The following is an 18,090-nucleotide window of genomic DNA, read 5'->3' on the forward strand; positions in this document are numbered from 1 at the left end:
TCGGTGTTGCTCCCGCGCCTCGCTCAGCCAGTGAGCGGGAACCGGTCTGTATGTGGGATCCGAACCCTCGGGCGGGAGCGCCACCACGCTTCCCAAGCGGCGCACTATCCAGTGCGCCACCGGGCCGGCCCCCCTGTGAAGTTTTTGAGAAATATTTGTCTGTGACGATGCGGTATTGTATGCCTAGAATGCTTCTTTTTCCATCCTCGTTTAGATCTGAAACTTTGTTTCATTTTTTGCTTTAACAATGTCATATTGGTGCTCTTGAGGCACGATGACTTCTCTCTTGTAAGAGTGTGAATACATGCACGTATTTCTTTATCTTTCTCAACTTTTTCTTTTTCACACATTCTGTGTGTGAGACCTGAATACTCATGCATAAACACACATACAACATGCCACCCATTTAAAAACACCATATGGAAGCAAAGGTGGCTGTTCATCTCTTGCACACACACATACATACATGTATGCGTGTGCCTCTTATGCCATGGAGGCACGTGGTCAAGTGGTTAATTATCCCTTGCACATATGTATGTTAGAGAAATTCTTTGGTTTCAAGGGCTACGTTACTGTTGGTCCTCACCACTTCCCACCCTCCAGGAATTCAGGGATGGTCACTCTTTTGTCTCTTTAGAAATGACTTTACTTTCTGTTAGTGTATGCTACCCCGTTGTTTCTCTTAGTTTCTGCAAGTGTTAGTCTACCATTATTTTCATGCTAGTTCCTCATCAGTCCAGATGAGTATAGAGTAAGAATTTCAAATCTGGAGGCAGCTGACAGTAGTGGAGATGAGAGATGTACTCAAAACCTACTCCTCTCTCTTATAGGAAGCTGGGGCATTGCATGTCCAGAGAACAGTGGCACTTTCATAAGATTATTCTGCCAATCTTGTCATTGCATGCGGAATGAATAGGAAAAGGGAAAGAGTGAAAATAGGAATATCAGTTAAGAAAGTCATATATTTCCTATGTGCCATGCACTGTTCTGGGCCCTTGAGGTAGACAGATTGAGACAGATGAGGTCCCTGCTCTCGTGGAGCTTATTAAATTTTAGTTGGGGGTGGGGTCGGGTCAATGATTCAGTGCTATACAGTGGTAAGTGCTATTGAAGGAAATAAAACAGGGTTATGTGACAGTGACTGGGGTGCTACTTTAGATTGGGAGGGTAGAAAAGGACTTTTTGTCAAGGTGACATTTGATAACGGGCCTAAAAGATACAAAGATTCCAGCCATGCCAAGATCTAAGTGAAAGCATTTTGAACAGGGAAAATAGCTTGTTTAAAATTGTGTGGAAATGAAAATAAACATAGTATGTTTAAAAAATAGAAAGTCAATATGGCTGCTATGTAATTAACAAAGGGGAAATTAATATAAGCTGAAAACTGAGATACAGGCCGGTAACAGATCCTGTAGATCCTTGTTGGCCAGGATAAGGAGTTTGGACATAACGTGTACAAATCCAGGTATTCAGTAATATTATTGTCACTATTGAGTTGAGTCTTAACTAGCCAGTTCTCTAAATGAATTCATCAGTGTGTAGGACTAACCTGTGCTTCTAGTATCACTAAATGTCTACAACTTCTACCAGCTGTCACTGCTCTCATTTTTTCACTGTCTTGAAAGGCATTGTTATAAAACTCTAATGTAATACATATAGGCCTAGTTGGGGTTCTTGAAAGAGCATCTCTTTTTCTAGTACAACAGTATAGAATGTGTATGTGTGTGTGTGTGTGTGTGTGTATATATATGGGTGTATGCTATATCCAAAAAGCAGGTTGATTTATTCTCATTGACCCTTTTTGTTCACATCTCAATATTGTTTGACTACCCATGAACCAGAAACTGTGCTAGATGGTAGAGATCTAATAGTGAATAAGTCGTAGTACTTGCCCTGAAGGAGTTTACGGTATAAATTATATATTCTTTTGATTAAAAAAAATGTTGTTCACAACTTTGAAAGAACAAATATTGGCTATTTTTTTGTTTGTTTTATTCAAAGTATTATGTCTCGTAAGGATCTGTTGCCAGCATTTATATTGGTGATGGACTTTGAAAGTGTGAGTTTCATTCACTTTCAGTTTGTGCAGCATTCCCTTGACATGCAGTTCTTGAGAATTAGTACAATGACTGTCATCATCCTTATTGGGGACCCCCCCCCCCCAGGACACCTAGCAAGATGTCGAACATAAAGCAGCTATGCCATCTACTTCCAAACAAATGATTCTTTGGTGGTTAGATATCTTGTAACTTCTTTACTTATGTAATACTCTGCTGTAACCTGATTTGTAAAGTGGAGTGGGAGAAAAAGAGAAAATTTAGAAAGAAATGCAGAACACAAACCCTTTATCCTGGTAAGCATCTCACATTTCAATTTGGGGTTGTTTCAGTAAAGTATAAAACAAAAAAAAAAAATATGATTATAAATATAATTTTTACTTTTTATTCTTGGTAGGAAGTTTTTTGACCAACACATATTCTTAATTGCCAAATCTATTTTCGCTTTACCTTTAAAGAAAAATAAATGCACTTTGCTGCATCTGCCAAAAATGACAGACTAATTCTTTGAGCCAAACAGCATACATGAAATGTGATTTTTGTTGATTTTCTGAGGTATTTTTTGATTTATCCTTTACTGTGGTTAAGATTCTGTAGTATAGAACAGACTGCATAGTTTGAGGTTGCAAAGTATAGCAAATCTATAAGAATAAGCTCACTAATATCTCTTATCAAATCAAGAAATGATGTGTTTCCCTGGAAACGTGCATATACGAAAGAATTGATTTTCTTACACAGGATGCTGCCACTTGGACTATGCGTAGAGTTGATTTGTAATATAAATTAACTCTCCAATTATTGATTGTTCCATCTGACTTTGTACACATTAAGAATCTGCAAAGAGTTTCCTAGTTCTCAATAATAAGAATGCTGTGTTTGAAATGTAATGGGAGTGCGTCAGCTGGATCTGAGTTAGATATTGCAGTAAATGTTGCTCAGCTTTGCCATCTGTCACGTATTGTTTTTGCATAATATTTTAATCCATTAAAATGTGTCTTTTTTTCTTTTTAAAAAATTAGAGTACAATGAAAACTTTTAAGGACTAGTCTCTGACCACTGACCTTTCCAGTATCTTAAGATTTTTTGTAGCTTTTTGTGTTTTTATGCCCTCATTAAGGTGAATAATGACAATCTTTAGAAGCAAAACATGCCATGCTCCCAGTTGCATGGTTCACAAGTAGGAAGTCCCATTAACTTCTTAACTTCTCAGACAAGAAGTAAATTTGTCCATGAGATATTATTTCTGAAACTCTTTCTCATCGTCAGGAACAGTGATTGAATGAACTAAGTACTTGCTTTCACTAAGTGGAATGGAAAACTCATGTCACGGCATGTCAATTTCTGCCTAGTGAATAGATATTCCCTGGGGTATAAATTAGGCACTTTACATCCTTAAGTCTTTTAGGGCACCTGGACCTCATTGATTTCCTTGTGTAGAATAGTACCCATGTGATTTAAAGGCTTAACGTACAACCAAACTGTCCAACTTTGACTCCCGTGAGTAGTTTACTCGCCTGGGAGGGCCTGGTTCAAAATGGTCTCCTCCCCTAATGAGAAAGTGAGCTCTTTGCTCTCTGTTGGCCCGCTGTTTTCAGGCCACCAAATGAAAGGCTCTTAGTGTCATTTAGAGCCATTTACCAAGTGAACTATTGTGGCCTGAAAAAGTTAAGTACTGTTGGACCTGACAATTTACCATAATCAAAGAGTTACAGCAGAAACTATGCAAATTCTGGTTTCTGGCCAATTCGTGTTTTTCCAGTGTTGCTCTTGGCAGCTCCTTGTGTTGAGTTGAGCAGCCCACTCTTCTGCTTCTCCCCTTGTTATTAATTTGTAAAATGAAACAAATTAGTGACCCTTGAATTGTGCTATTACACATGCTTGAGTAATTTCATTTCATTTACAAAGAATTTCATTTATTTGTTATTTACACTCTACTTCCAAAACAGTGTGTGCTGGCTTATTTATAAATCATTCTAGTTCAGATCAACTGAATATTTTTCCAAGTCTTACCCTGAAGAAGACTTATGTTATCACACATTATTTCATATTTACTGCACTATGATGATATGTTGATTTTTATACTATTTCTCTGGCCACCTGAAAATGGCTGAATTAACAAAACATCATGTCCGTGGTCTAATATAACTTCTTTTGAGGTGACATGGTCTATTGGGAAAGAACATACAACTTAGATGAGAGTTATAGGCATTTTCTAGGTTATCATTGTGGGGTGATCCTTTGGTGCCAATCGTTCTGGTTGATGTTGTTATCTTAGTGGAGAATGCAGCAACAAGGTTGAGTCTGTGCCCTGACCATTCAGCTGGCCTTAGGAAAGTCATCTGCCATTTATTGCTCATGTTTTCTGAGTTTTAAATACAGGGGTTAATACTTATCTCCCCAAACCTTGCAAGATTATAATAAGCAATGAAGTAAATATTTATTGCATATAAAATGTGACGTCCCACATTGTTAACATGGGGGAGAACAACTGCCAGTTGAACTGAAATTATCAAGCAACTCTCATGTATTTGGACACTGTTCAGACAAATGGGAGACAGAGATGACCAGATAAGAGTCTCGATTTTAAGGAGTTCACAGTGTTGTGGGGGAAAAAGCCCAGCACACAAACAATTGTAACATTTTCAAAGGCATTAGTGGCACAAGTGAGGTATGCAAAAGTGTCATAGCTGATAGGAAAAGGAAGCAATGGACTCTGACCAGGGAATTGGGGAAAAGGGGAAAAGTTAGGATAAAACAACATAATGTGTGGGAAATTCCTCAAAAACACTTTGTAGATATTAAGACACTATCTTATCATCAATGTCATTTATTTAACAGGCATTTGTGTAGTATTTACTATATGCCAGGCACTGTTCTAAATGTTTTACAATAGTAAATCATTTAATCCTATTAATGTCCACACAATGAAGATACCATTAACCTCATTTTACATGATGGCTCAGTTGGTTAGAGGGCAGCCTTATAACCGCAAGGTCATGGGTTCGGATCCCTGTACCAGCCCACCAAAAAAATAAATAAGTTGGAGAGCAGCCCCACACACACATACAAATTGTGGTACAGAGGGGCTAATTTGCCCAAGCTCTGAGTGTCAGAGATGGAGTTTGAACCCAAGAAGTTGGGCTGTAGAGGTGGCGCCCTTTACCAGGATGTTATACTGCTTTTCCTTCACCATCGACAGAGAAGTTGACACCTTTGCTTAAATCCAGTGCTAGAATCCCTGCTCTGACATCCTGACAGGTGGTCATTTTGATTTCTGAGTACCTATAGAATCGACAAGGACCTAACTAGCTCTGGAAACAGCCAGCTACATTTTCGGACAGCTGTAATTACTAGAGAGTTCTGAATTTGAGCCCAAATCTGCCTTTCTTGTAACTTCCACCCATTGATCTTGTGTCTGCTTTCTGACACCACACAGACTAAATCTTCTTCCATGTGATAACTGTAAAAGTATTGGAAAACGTCTCCCATGCCTCCTGCTCGAATTCTGCATTGTCTTTCCTGTTTTGTTGGGCACCAAGATATAAAAAGAAAGTGGCATTTGAGAATAAGTGGTGAATTACACTATTTCATTGAGCATTTACTTATGGAGTGCCTACTGTGTGCAAAGTGAGAGAGAATGAATAACAGTAGACTCTTATATATAAAGTATGTGCTTTGCACTAAGCTAATCCATCGCTACCCAAGATGTTGCAATTTTCATTTAAGATTCAAACTGATGAATAGAACTATTGTTTGCACTTATTTAAGTCAAGTTTTAAATAAGCAGTGGCTTTCTAGGTACACCTGTAGACATGCCTTAATTACTTCACAGGATTACAAACCTGTGGACAGAGAAAGCTAATGCAGCCTCATATTTCCTATAGCACCTAGCTATAGGCCTTATGCAGAGTAAATGAACAAAGACTCTCCAGCTTGTCAGTTGGTTAGAGCGTGGTGCTGATAACATCAAGGTCCAGGGTTAGATCCCTGTACCAGCCAGCTGCCAAAAAAAAAAAAAAAAAAACCCAACAACTTCAGAGTAAATGAACAATATTTTTGAATGAGTGAGTGAGCGAAATGTAGTATTTATTAATGCTGTGCTTCAGATAATTGTTCTTATGATGTTCACATGTGGTCATAACAATAAGGAAGACAGTTTTACCTTGCTATTTGAATTACTTTAAAATTTTGTGTGCCAAGTTAAGAGAACTAGAGAAGCAAATTTCCCCAGAAAAAATGTCTGAGTAAAATGTTTTAAAGAAAGCAAGTTAATTCAACAGCCAGAAGTGTAGGGCTTCATAGTATTGATCAGTCCTCAACTGTTTGAGAAGATTCACTGTTGTCATTTGAGAAGCTCTGTCACTATGTGAGCCCAGTAGAGAGGCATTTTCTAGGTTACCGTCATGGGGTGATTCTTTGGTGCCAGTTGTTCTGGCTAATGTTGTTGTCATATTGGAGAATGCAGCAAAAACATTGAATCTGTACCCTGACCATTCAATTGGCCTTTGTATAGAGCATCACACAGTGAAGCAGTCAAGTTCAGATCAGATTTTAACCCCAATACATTATGACTTGCCATGCTTTTTCAGGAGGATGGCATGCATATATGAGGGTACTTCAAAAAGTTCATGGAAAAAATAGAATTGAAAGATAATACAAATCTTTCCATAAACTTTTTGAGGTACCCTCATATATATATTCATACTTTATTTTTATATGTCTATAGAAATATATGTATTTCCATTCTGCAGTCTATGAAAACTTGTGTGAATGGGGGAGGGTACCATAAATAATAAACTGACACATGCCCATGTTAAAAACTTCAAGTGCCTATTGGTGAGCAAATTATTATCCTTTCTGCTGTCTTATTTGGCATAACTTTAACATTATGAATTTGTGTTACTTATAATTAGATGATAGAAAACTTTACTGTAGCATAACTTTTTAAAAAATCATTTTAAGAATAAGTTGATAATTTTATTAGACAGGACCTGTGTGAAATGACTCTAGGATGATAAGTAAAACATAATGGGATGGGAGAGGTTCTTTCATTATGTTAGAGATTTTGATAGTGCTAGGCCTGTAATTAATTAACATTTCATTAATGATATGTAAGGAGTACCAGTAAACACTTTAATTAAATTCATGGGTAATAAATTAATAGGTGTAGAAAATACCAATAAAGACAGGAAAATAATTCAAATGGATCAGAGAATTTATAAGATATGGGAATATAACAGGAGTTCCATTAGCCACATGTAGTCTCCTAGTCTAGCAAATATAACGTGGTATACACTGCATTCATGGAATATAGAAAACAAATAAGCAAAATAAATAAATATCCTTGCCAACAGTATAATGGCTACAAGAAGCAACAGCTTTTGTTTGTGGTAGGGCTCTTTCAATATATTTTAGTTATATCTGAATGGCAGAGCTTGTAAAGAAGTTAACAGTTATTGAATGCAAACTACTAGCCAGTCTCTTTATTTAGGAACATTAAATACATTATGGTTTTCTTCAACCCTATCTCATTTTATAGGTTCAGAGACATTATGAAAATTCTCAGGGTCTTATATCCATTAAGTGGTAAAGCTGGGTTTGAACCCAGACCTTTCTATGGCGCTTCCAATAATGATATAAAAGATTGCATGATTGTGTGTGTGTAAAATAGGTTTGCAAACATTTACCATCAGCTAAATGGTATGCTACTTAGTGATATTCAGATATTTCTCAGTAAGCTTAGGTTTAAGGGAGAAATTTTAGATTTAAAATGGCTCCAGAAGTCTATTTGACTAATTGGGCCACCTGGGGGCTAGGATAATAGTTATTTTAATTTTCCACTGAGGTGGAACCCAGTTTCACATATAATTTGACATTGGTCATTTTAATGAATACTTGAGCCTTAGGAAACTATCTGCTATGCCAATAATTTCATATATTTACTCTTGGTCTTTACATCATGGCCAGCCAGAAGTAGAAGTGGTCATCATTAGCTTTCTTCTAATGACTTAAACCAAACAAAACATTGAAATGTTAACAGCAAATAAAACTAATGGTGTGTGTGTGTGTGTGTGTGTGTGTGTGTGTGTGTAGAGAGAGAGACCAGAAACAATTTCGTTTTTCCCGTGTTTAAACAACATGAACTAAACAGATATTGAACATGCATCTTTGAGTTTATTAGCTCATCAGGAACTCATTTTTAAGAACTAGGAAGACTCTGGATAATTACTACCTATTTGGGGTACAAGATGCATAACTGAAAGCCACATATCTTGTTGGCAGTGGATCAGTGGAATCATGTCAGTATATAAAAGGCAACCTTTTTCTTCCATCATCTTTTCAGCCTAAGTTTTAAACGTATTGTATACTTTTTTCTTTTTCTTTTGTCTTTCGTCCTAATGCTATATGTGGTGGGAAAGTTGGAGGCATAGTAAGGCCCTACCTTGCTAACTCACTACAGTGAGTTCCTTCCATAACTAAGCCAGACACCTATTGATTAGCCACAAAATTCTAAACTTATCCAGTTTTTCACTTCTAAGAGATGGAATACCCCATATGAGGTTCCTTTGCCAAGTAGAACCAGGAAAACAATCCAGATTTCTAGGCTTTTTAGCTCAGCATTCTTTCCACTATCAGAAATGACCTCAGAATCATTCTCCAGAGAGCATTCAAGGCAGTCTTTAGCAGTTGTTTTGGGTTGTTATGCAAGCTGAAATATACTTGTTATCCCCTCTGCAGTTTACCACTTGAATGTCTCCTCATGAATGAGAAATCCCTGTAGTCATGACTCAGTGACATTAAATAGCTTGGATGCAAACACATTAACTAGGATATGATAAATAGCCTTTATATAAGAATTGTACCCAAAATATATAAATTGTGCTGTTTCCATTCCATAGAAGAAGAGTAATTTAGGTGACTAGATGTTTAAGGTGTTGAAGTTGGAAAAAAAAAAAAAAATGATGGAAATAAACTAAGAAATGCCCAAATCACACAATCTGTGGATCATATAGAACCATTTCTGCTAGTAGATATTTTATCATGTGATTAATTAAAAAGTCTTCTAGGAAAAAAAATTCAACAGCTAAAGAGACATGTGGGATGTTAAAGCACTGAACTAGGAGATATGAATTCGAATCCTGATCCTGGAAAAAAATTAAAAAACCACTGTGCATTTATCTGAAAATCAGTTCATCTTTCTGGTTGTGTTTCCTCATCTGTAAAATGAAGAAATTGAACTAGATAACCTTTATAGTGCTTTCTAGCGCCAGATGCTTAGTCTGCTCCCACAGTAGCATAGGGGATCTAAATATTATTTCCTCTTTCAATTTAAATATCATGTGAATATTGCATGAAATAAAGGTCATCAAAAGAAAATTTGGAAAGTAAAACAAAGTCATTTGAATAAATGAGTAAATTATGCAGTAAACCTTAGGGGTAGTGTCATCATTGAGAAACATGTTTATCAGCCAAGTAAAATGTTTATTTAGTATGTTCAACATAGTAAAGAAAATCCATTCAACCAAAAAATTTCTATTGAGCACCTACTCACTCTAGTGAGTATCTGTCACATTGTATAAAGTCCAACCTTGAAGCAGCCTCCATCTCAGAAGATAAGCTTAATCCTTTACATAAGAAGATGACACTGCAAGGCCAACTGGGTGCATTTCAAGTATTAGGAGAAATGCTGGAGGAGAGGTCATCTCTGGAAGAGATTATCAGGTAAGGCTTCGTAGAGGAGGTTGCATTAATTCCAGGCCTTGAAGGATGCATAAGATATTAGTTGGCAGAAATAGGGGAAAGGGGCCCCCCCGTTCCAGGTGAATAGAATGCATTGAGTGTCTTGAGCCAGGATAATGATGCTCAGGTGTATTCCTCAAAGACCCCAGCTGAGTTAAGAGCCCCCCAAAGTCACTGAAGCTTAATCCCTATTGTAACTGTTGAGGGTAGAAATCCTATTACGATAATTGAAAGGCAGGACCTTGAAGAGGTGATTAGATTGTAAGGACCATGCCCTAGTTCATGGGTGTGGTTCTGAGGGCTTTAAAAGGAGAGCATGTGAGAGTCTCTCTTTCTGCTGTGCCATTTTCTGCCATGTGAGACCCCTGCATTGCTGTAAAGCCACCTCTAAAGAAGACCGTCGCCAGATGTGTTCCTTGGACTTTGGACTTCAGACTTCCCAGCCTCTGAAACTGTAAACAATAAATTTTCTTTTCTTACAAATCACCCAGTTCCAGGTATTTTGTTATAAGCAACAGAAACAGACTAATATAATTGGTATCTGCAGGGGTCCCTGGAACCAAGGGATGACTGTACATTGCAGGGGCTATAATTAGAGACTAGCATGGAAACATTTTAAATAATAGACTTGCTAAATCTGAAGTTTAAGTGAAATTTTTTAATAATCAGTTAGGGTGATGATATTTGTTTAATATGATAGTCAGTGCAAATATTTTCTAAATGAAAGCCTGGTACTAGAATTATTATGTCTTCAGGTTGCCTAGAGAAGCTGGTGAGACACTAGATGTTATATCAGTTCTCCTTGCAATCATATAGTTTTGATTTAATTAACAGAGAAAGACTGCATATACAATAGGGGATAGAATGTGGATTTTACTTCTTTAATAGTTTGACAAGCAGATTGCAACAAACAAGGCATTTGGAAGCCTGTTAGGGTCCCAGAGGCCTTATAAATATGCAGTGCACTTCTCTGCATTTCCCCAGGTCCCAGAGGTGGAGATGTGATGAATAAAATTAAAACCACCACATCTTCTTGTATAGCTTTCAGCTATCACTAATTCAAACCGAGTAATGACTGTTTTACAGGTGTACCTTCAGTTGTTTAAAAAGTAAAGGAAGTGAAATGTGAAAATGTTTCATGATACAGAAAGTAGAAAATCTTTCAATTTAAGAGAAACTTAATACAAAGTCAAAACACATTTTGTTTAAACCCAATTCCAAGAGTAAAACTTTATGCTTCCTTAGGATTATTTTATATTTAATAGTGCTATTGATAATCACATGGGACAAAACATTACAGATAAAGTATTTCTTGAAAAGTGATATATATTTATGTATAAACACATCATTGGAATAGCATACTCTGTCTTGAACAAGTTCTTTAGAATTTGATTTTAACAGATTAACAACCTTTATTTACGGTATTTGTAACTATTCAGGAATGAACAGATCTCTGGTCCCTTTTCAAGTATTTCTTGAAACTTACTGAAATTTATAGATAGATCATTTAAAACCCTTGATCTCTTTAATATATTACCTAGAAATAGTGGAATATTTTAGAAGACATGAAAAAGGTTAAGGTGAAACACAATTCATTGTACAGTATATAAGTTCATTGAAGTCTGTGGGAAAATGTATAATGTAAAGCTCCTCAGCTTGAAATATGAGAACCACAAAATGTAAATCTTGCATTAATATTAAATATACTGAAAATAATATTGGCACTGAGTGTGCACTTATTGAAAGGGCTAGCCTTTTCTAATGTTAACTCTGAGGAAAGGGGGAGTCTCTTAAAAGCCCACATTGGTATGTTGCTTCTAAGGGGAAAAAAAATAAAAAACAACACTGATGGGAATATGTGGGGATATGAAATTTTTATTTACTGATTAAGAGTTCAGTTGTGATGTTGGGGGAGCGGGAAAACTAATTTGTCAAATTATACCCTCAGAGTTCAACAATAAACTAGATGAAGTCTCCCAGGCTTTTACATAGCAGAAGGCACCTGTATTTTGTCTTAATGTGCCTATGCCTTCACAACTGCAACTGAATCACACCCAGAAGTGCTAAATTGTAATTCCCAGTAGCCACTTTTAGTGCATTTTTAAAAGAATGTATCGAAATAACGGACCAATTGAATTAAGACAAGCACTTTCTTTTACTGAATTTATCCTTAATCCTTTCCTTTTATTGTCCTCTCGATAGATGTACTTTATAGTTTTGCTTTTTGACAATTTCAACCAGAGGCATGGTGTAACTAAAATGAGGTGGGAAACAATTCTAACATGATAGTAGGAGCTCTCTGAATTAATTTATACTCATAGTTTGGCTTTGGTTTTTTTTCTACCTTATTGAAATGCTCTTTTCAGTATTGCAAAACAAAAAGATCATGACTTGTGTCATGATGTACATAGCAAATTTCATGTACTATCATGTTTCGTGTTCCATCACATTTCTGGCATTTTTTTTCCCCCTGAGATACTAAGAGGTCATAATATAATTGGATGACAGACAGGTTTAGAAATGAAGGGTAGTAGTAGATGGAGGCTGACAGGTATCTTCAGGATCCAATTTCGAGGTATTGAGTATTCCTAAGCCAGTTATGTAATTGCATGTGGTCATATAGCTAGTTGGTAGCCAAATCAGGGATAGCTCATGGGCAAGTATCTCTTTATCATCCATCTATGTATCTATCTATCTGTCTCTCTAACTACTCTTTGGCAGAGAAGAGTATGTTTTGTATAAGTGATTTCCCTTTTATTTTTTTTCATTCATTCATTTATTTTCTGAAGCATTTGAGAGTTAGTTGTAGCCTTGTCACACTTTACCCCCAAATACTTCAGCATGTATCTGTTAAAAAAAAAGAGAGAGAGAGAGAAATCCTATGTAAATAGTTATTTCTTGTTTATTTTTACCCCCCGTCATAAGTGAAACTATTCATGGATGACCTACCTGTCTGTTGATGATGATGGTGGTGAGGATAAGCCTATGAGGTAGTTGCTATTCCTTAGCTCTTGAAACTGAGTTTTTTTTTTAATTGAAACAAAATTGATTATACATATTCGTAGGGTACAGTTTTGACTATCAGTATTTGGGTATAATATGTAATGATCAAATCAAGATTATTAGCATATTCATCATTGCAAAATGTAACTATTCTTTGTGTCCATTAACCAATTTCTCCCTAACCACCCCCCCTTCCCACCTCTAGTAACCATAGTTCTGTTCTCTCCTTCTGAAAGTTCAATGTTTTATTGTGGTTGTTTGTTTGTTCCTTTCTTTCTTTCTTAGCTCCTGCTTATGGGTGTGGACATGTGGTATTTCTCTTTCTGTGCCTGGCTTATTTCACTTAACATGATTTTCTCTAAGCTCATCCATGTTGCTGCAAATGGCAGAATTTCATTCTTTTTATGGCTGAGTCGTATCCATTGTGTATATATACCACATTTTCCTTATCCAGTCATCTGTCAATGGACATTTAGGTTGGTTCCGTATCTTGGCTATTATAAATAGAGCTGTGATAAACATAGGAGTGCAGGTATTCTTTTGAAATAATGATTTCTCTTCCTTTGGGTGTATTCCCAGTAGTGGGATTACTGGTTCATAGGGTAGTTTCATCTGTAGTTGTCTGAGAAACCTCCATATTGTTTTCCATAATGGCTGTGTTAATTTATAGTCCTGCCTACAGTGTAGAATGGTTCCCCTTTTTCCACATACTTGCCAGCATTTGTTATTCTCTGTCTTCTTCTTTTTTTTTTTTTTGGCTTTTTCGTGACCGGTAAGGGGGATCCCAACCCTTGGCTTGGTGTCATCCGCACCGCGCTCAGCCAGTGAGCGCACCGGCCAGTCCTATATAGGATCCAAACCCGCGGCAGGAGCACTGCACTCTCCCGAGGGCACCACGGGGCCGGCCCTCTGTCTTCTTGATAATAGCCAGTCTAACAGGGATGAGATGAACTGAGTTTTATAAAGATGCAGTAATCTGCCCAAACTCACATAAGTAACAGGTTTGCATTGCTAGCGATCTTACTGAGTTCCATCTGAAACGCAAACCACTTATACTTCTAACAGTGGTTAATGAGTGTTTTAAAGGGAAGACCGCTTCCTAGACATGAATGTGTTAGAACCCTATTCCCGTTTCCATTCATTTATGTTCAAATGAGAGCCTTGTGGGCTTGGCCAATTTTAACATTTCTTTGTACTAATGGGATGATATTTAAAATATTTAACAACTGGTATGTCATGGGCACTGACCAGTCAGACTGGATGCAACCATAGACTGGAGTAGGGTCTATGAGGCCCGTGCTTTGTCCTTTTACCTTTTAGTTACCAAATCATGGGTATGTCTGGGGAGTCCTGGGATGAGGGGCTAAGGCAGCTCGAACAGCAGTTATTTGCTAACTGGTATGAAAGTATTTTGAATATTTTTATAACCAGCATGGCCGTTCCAATATATTATGACTAAATATAGGCACAGTATGTTATGCAACAGGTCGAGATAATTGACAGTGGTTGTCGTTACGTTCATAAGGACATCTCTTATCGGTGTTTATGTGTGCAGTATGTAAGAGTTACCAGACTCCTGATAAGTGAATGAACATGCTCTTGAGCCTTGGTGAGAAGGCAGACTGCATGCATCAGGCCCATTCTTCCTCACACCAGCCCCCAGGAAGTTCTCAAAGTGTGAATATTTGGAGTTAAAGGGAGAGAAGGAAGGGGAGAGAGAGAATACTCAGTGTGCCATTTCTGACTTGTGTATCTTTCTCTTTTCCAAACCATGAATACCTGGAAGTCAAGGACTGTATCTTACTCATTTCTATCCCTGTTGCCTAGAACAGTACACTGTACTTGGCACAGAACACTCAATAGTTATCGAATGGGGCTGTCTGGTTAGCTCAGTTGGTTAGAGAGTGGTGTTGATAACACCAAGGTCAAGGGTTCAGATCCACATACCAGCCAACTGCCAAAAAAAAAAAAAAATGTTATTGAATAAATGAAAGCATTGAACCCCACCACTGAAAGACCATTCTATTGGTTATCAAGATGCATAAGTTAAAGAAATCAGCTCTTTAACCTTGCCAAATTCATTAACCTAGCTGTAATATTGCCTCTTTATCTACAAAACGAAGAAAAACAGTACAATGTCTCCACTGCACAGAGCGTGAGGCAAACTGGCAATCAGATTTACAGTAAAGGAAATCTGGAAGCAAACCCATTTATCTAAATTAATTAATCCCCTTCCACCTTTCCTGTATTTTATGCATCATGACATAAACCTTTTCAAATTCAGCTTTCTTGAATGCTTGTAAGATTTAGTCATGATCAGGCTGGCAGTCTACGTGATTGCTTCAAGTGCTATGCTGCACCATTTTGTAATACTACATCAATATGTTAGGACAGATACTATAAACTTGGCTATTGCTATAATCTTGAACTTGTAACTCATGTGTTGAACAAGCATAACCCATAGAATATAATCAAAATGCAGTTGTGTGTCTTCTGCAGCTTCTTTAACATTATTCCATGGAGATTATCTTGCCATGCACCTAGATGAAAATGTAGGTAGTTCCCATGATTTTTCTGCTCACTTTTAGATCTCTAAAGTCTCTTTTTATTGCAGGCACAATCTCAGTCCAGAAAGTATAATGGTAGTCTCTAGCATGCAATACTAGCAATCTAAACTCACAGACTGAATGTTCAAATTAAAGTCTCTCTCATTTCTCAAGCCGGGCTGTTGCAATGCTAGAGGGGGCAGGGCAAGGTCCTTCCTTGCTTTTACAAGCCTCCCCTGTAAGTCCCTTGATGTGGGTCATGCATTTCCTTCAGCTTGTCATTTCTACCTTGTCCCACTCTTCTCAGAGCTCCAGACCATGCACATTACAACAAGGATTCTCTAGTGAAGTACCCCCACCCTCCCAGGTGTTCTTCTTGGATAGGACTGACATAGGGACACCAGATCATCTCACTTCTAGTCCATGGAAAACACTCATGCAGGTCTTTGCCCTGAAAAGCTCTGGGAGTACAGACATTGAAACCCAGCTATCTATGAGCCCCTGGCAGAGGCCACTTTAGCTTCCTCGGGAATGAGCCAGTTACCCTGCTTCTATGTCCCCCAACTTCAAGGAACACATCCCTGCTCTGAGTAGTCTGATGGAAGTGCCCTTACTTAGCTCAAATTGAAGGACGTAGCGTCTCCATACACATAACCAGCCGTGGCAGTGGGGTAAGGGGTGGGATGAAGCAGATGTCAGCATGGTAACAACTTTTTTTCAAACCATGTCTTTATAAACCCTCTCTTCCTCTACTTCACTGAACCTTTTATATCCGTGAAATGGATGAGATGAGGCTACCAGTAAAGGGAATATGAAAATCACAAAAGCAATTTTAAGAATTCTTTTTGAATATTCTGCATACAGAAATCTGTCTCAGATATTTTTCTATCTACTATTTATCTGATATTGGCATATTGGTCAAAAATGGGAAACAAAGTCCCCAATTTTAATATCTAGTTACACATTAAGTATATTTTTGGTTTTGTTTTTTATGTCAGTAGGCTATATGAGATTCTCAAAGACATTTTTGTACTTTGTGGTAATTTCTAGCATGACTGTCATGTGCCTTCATTTGCCACCACAGACATGCAGATTACCACAGAGCAGAGATGATACAGTAAATAGCGTGCAGAATCAAGCTCTCATTTTTCGAATTCGATGCTCTGACCTGGGTGAAAAGAGATCTTAAAAGTCAATTATACCTTCACAAAGATAAACATCTTCTTGTCTATGGCAAGGAAGACTTAAAAGCAGATGTGGATTTTCTGTTTGGCTAGAAGAATCTAGTTATGAGACTTTAGAAAGATGGTGGTTTTGGAATATTAGCTGTGCCGCAAAGGAGGAAAAACTAAATACATACACAAACAAAATGGGCTTATAAATGATGCTGAGGGCTTCGCTGAGGCTGGAGAGTATGAATTTGTATCGTTGCTATTTTGTAGTTGTGTGATTTTCTTCAGTATCATGCAGTCGCCCCAGTATAACAACAGAGATGGTACTTGTAGTATTGGTCCAGAATTGGAGCTTTACTTGGCGGATGAGGAAGTAGAAAGGTTGAAGGAAATTGACAGGGCTAGTGATTATGTAGTTTAAGTGATGAGCCATGGGGCCATGTTGGGTAGTGAAGGAAGGGTGGCCAGGAATCAACACATAAATGGCTTAAATAAGAAGATTTCTGCAGACAAAGAGCAGGCGTACCTGGGAATGAGAGGGCTTAAAAGATATGTGATTGCGATCCCAAAATAGGAATTTGTACTTGGAGGTTTCAAGAGCAGTGCTGTTCTGAATAGTTAGATCACATACATGAAGTTAATAAGGGAATGAAAAGTCTCTGTGGAACTGAAGAATGAATGTTGCTGAGAATGAGAGTATGTGAAAGTGGAGGTCCTTGAGACTGTCACAGATTGGATTTTGATTTTAAGATTTCATGGGTGGAATGAACATTTATTTGTCATCCAGGTGATGACAAAGTGCCAATGTGTTGCCATAAGATAGGAGAGCTATTGAAGTCATGCAGAATGATTTTAAGTAGGATTAGCCATGAGAATCAGTCTGTGAACCAGGTGCCAAAGGTCTCAATACTAGAGCATGGCTGAACTTTCTATAGACTGCATCAATGGAATGATAGTGGGGTGTTGTTATGGTTGAACAGCATGCCTATTACAATGAGAGTGGAGGGGTAAGAGAATGGAAACTATATTAGGCAAAGAAGACCAACTCATTTATATAGTGGCTACCATGGATTGGGCTCTTCGCATTTACAGTACTTTCCCTTATCCTCAAGAACACCAGTGGATGCCTGAAACCATGGGTAGCACTGAATCCTATATATACTATATTTTTTCCTATGCATACATACCTATGATAAGGTTTAATTTATAAATTAGACACAGTAAGAGATTAGCAACAACAATAAAAAAATAGAACAATTATAACAATATGCTCTAATGAAAGTTATGTGAGTGTGGTCTCCCTCTCTGAGTATCTTATTGTGCTGTACTCACCCTTCTTCTTGTGATGATGTGATATGGCACAATGCCTACATGATGAGATGAAGTGGGGTGAATGCCATAGGTGTTGTGACGTGGCGTTAGGCTACTGTTGACCTTCTGATGATACTTTAGAAGGAGGATCATCTGCTTCAGGTGATCCTGGATCATCAAGCCATGATGATGTCTATGGTTGGGTGTCAGGAGCAGATGATGTTGATGACTCACCAGATGGTAGCACACACAGCACAGATA

At 37.6% G+C, this 18,090-nt stretch overlaps 1 protein-coding gene across 1 annotated transcript in view; it reads left to right on the forward strand.

Annotated features, from left to right (window-relative positions):
* Positions 1-16,939, forward strand: part of DIAPH2 (diaphanous-related formin 2) — a gene marked incomplete at its 5' end in the record, with an annotated part of 376,543 nt that extends 359,604 nt beyond the window's left edge. The window contains 3 exons of the mRNA XM_008577556.1: positions 9,640-9,779; positions 14,121-14,198; positions 16,807-16,939. Of these exons, the coding sequence (XP_008575778.1) occupies positions 9,640-9,779; positions 14,121-14,198; positions 16,807-16,939 (351 nt within the window). The remainder of the gene's footprint in view (positions 1-9,639; positions 9,780-14,120; positions 14,199-16,806) is intronic.
* Positions 16,940-18,090: the final 1,151 nt, after the last annotated feature.

Source organism: Galeopterus variegatus, unplaced genomic scaffold, assembly GCF_000696425.1.
Source record: "Galeopterus variegatus unplaced genomic scaffold, G_variegatus-3.0.2 Scaffold1536, whole genome shotgun sequence".
In the NCBI taxonomy this organism is placed as follows: domain Eukaryota; kingdom Metazoa; phylum Chordata; class Mammalia; order Dermoptera; family Cynocephalidae; genus Galeopterus; species Galeopterus variegatus.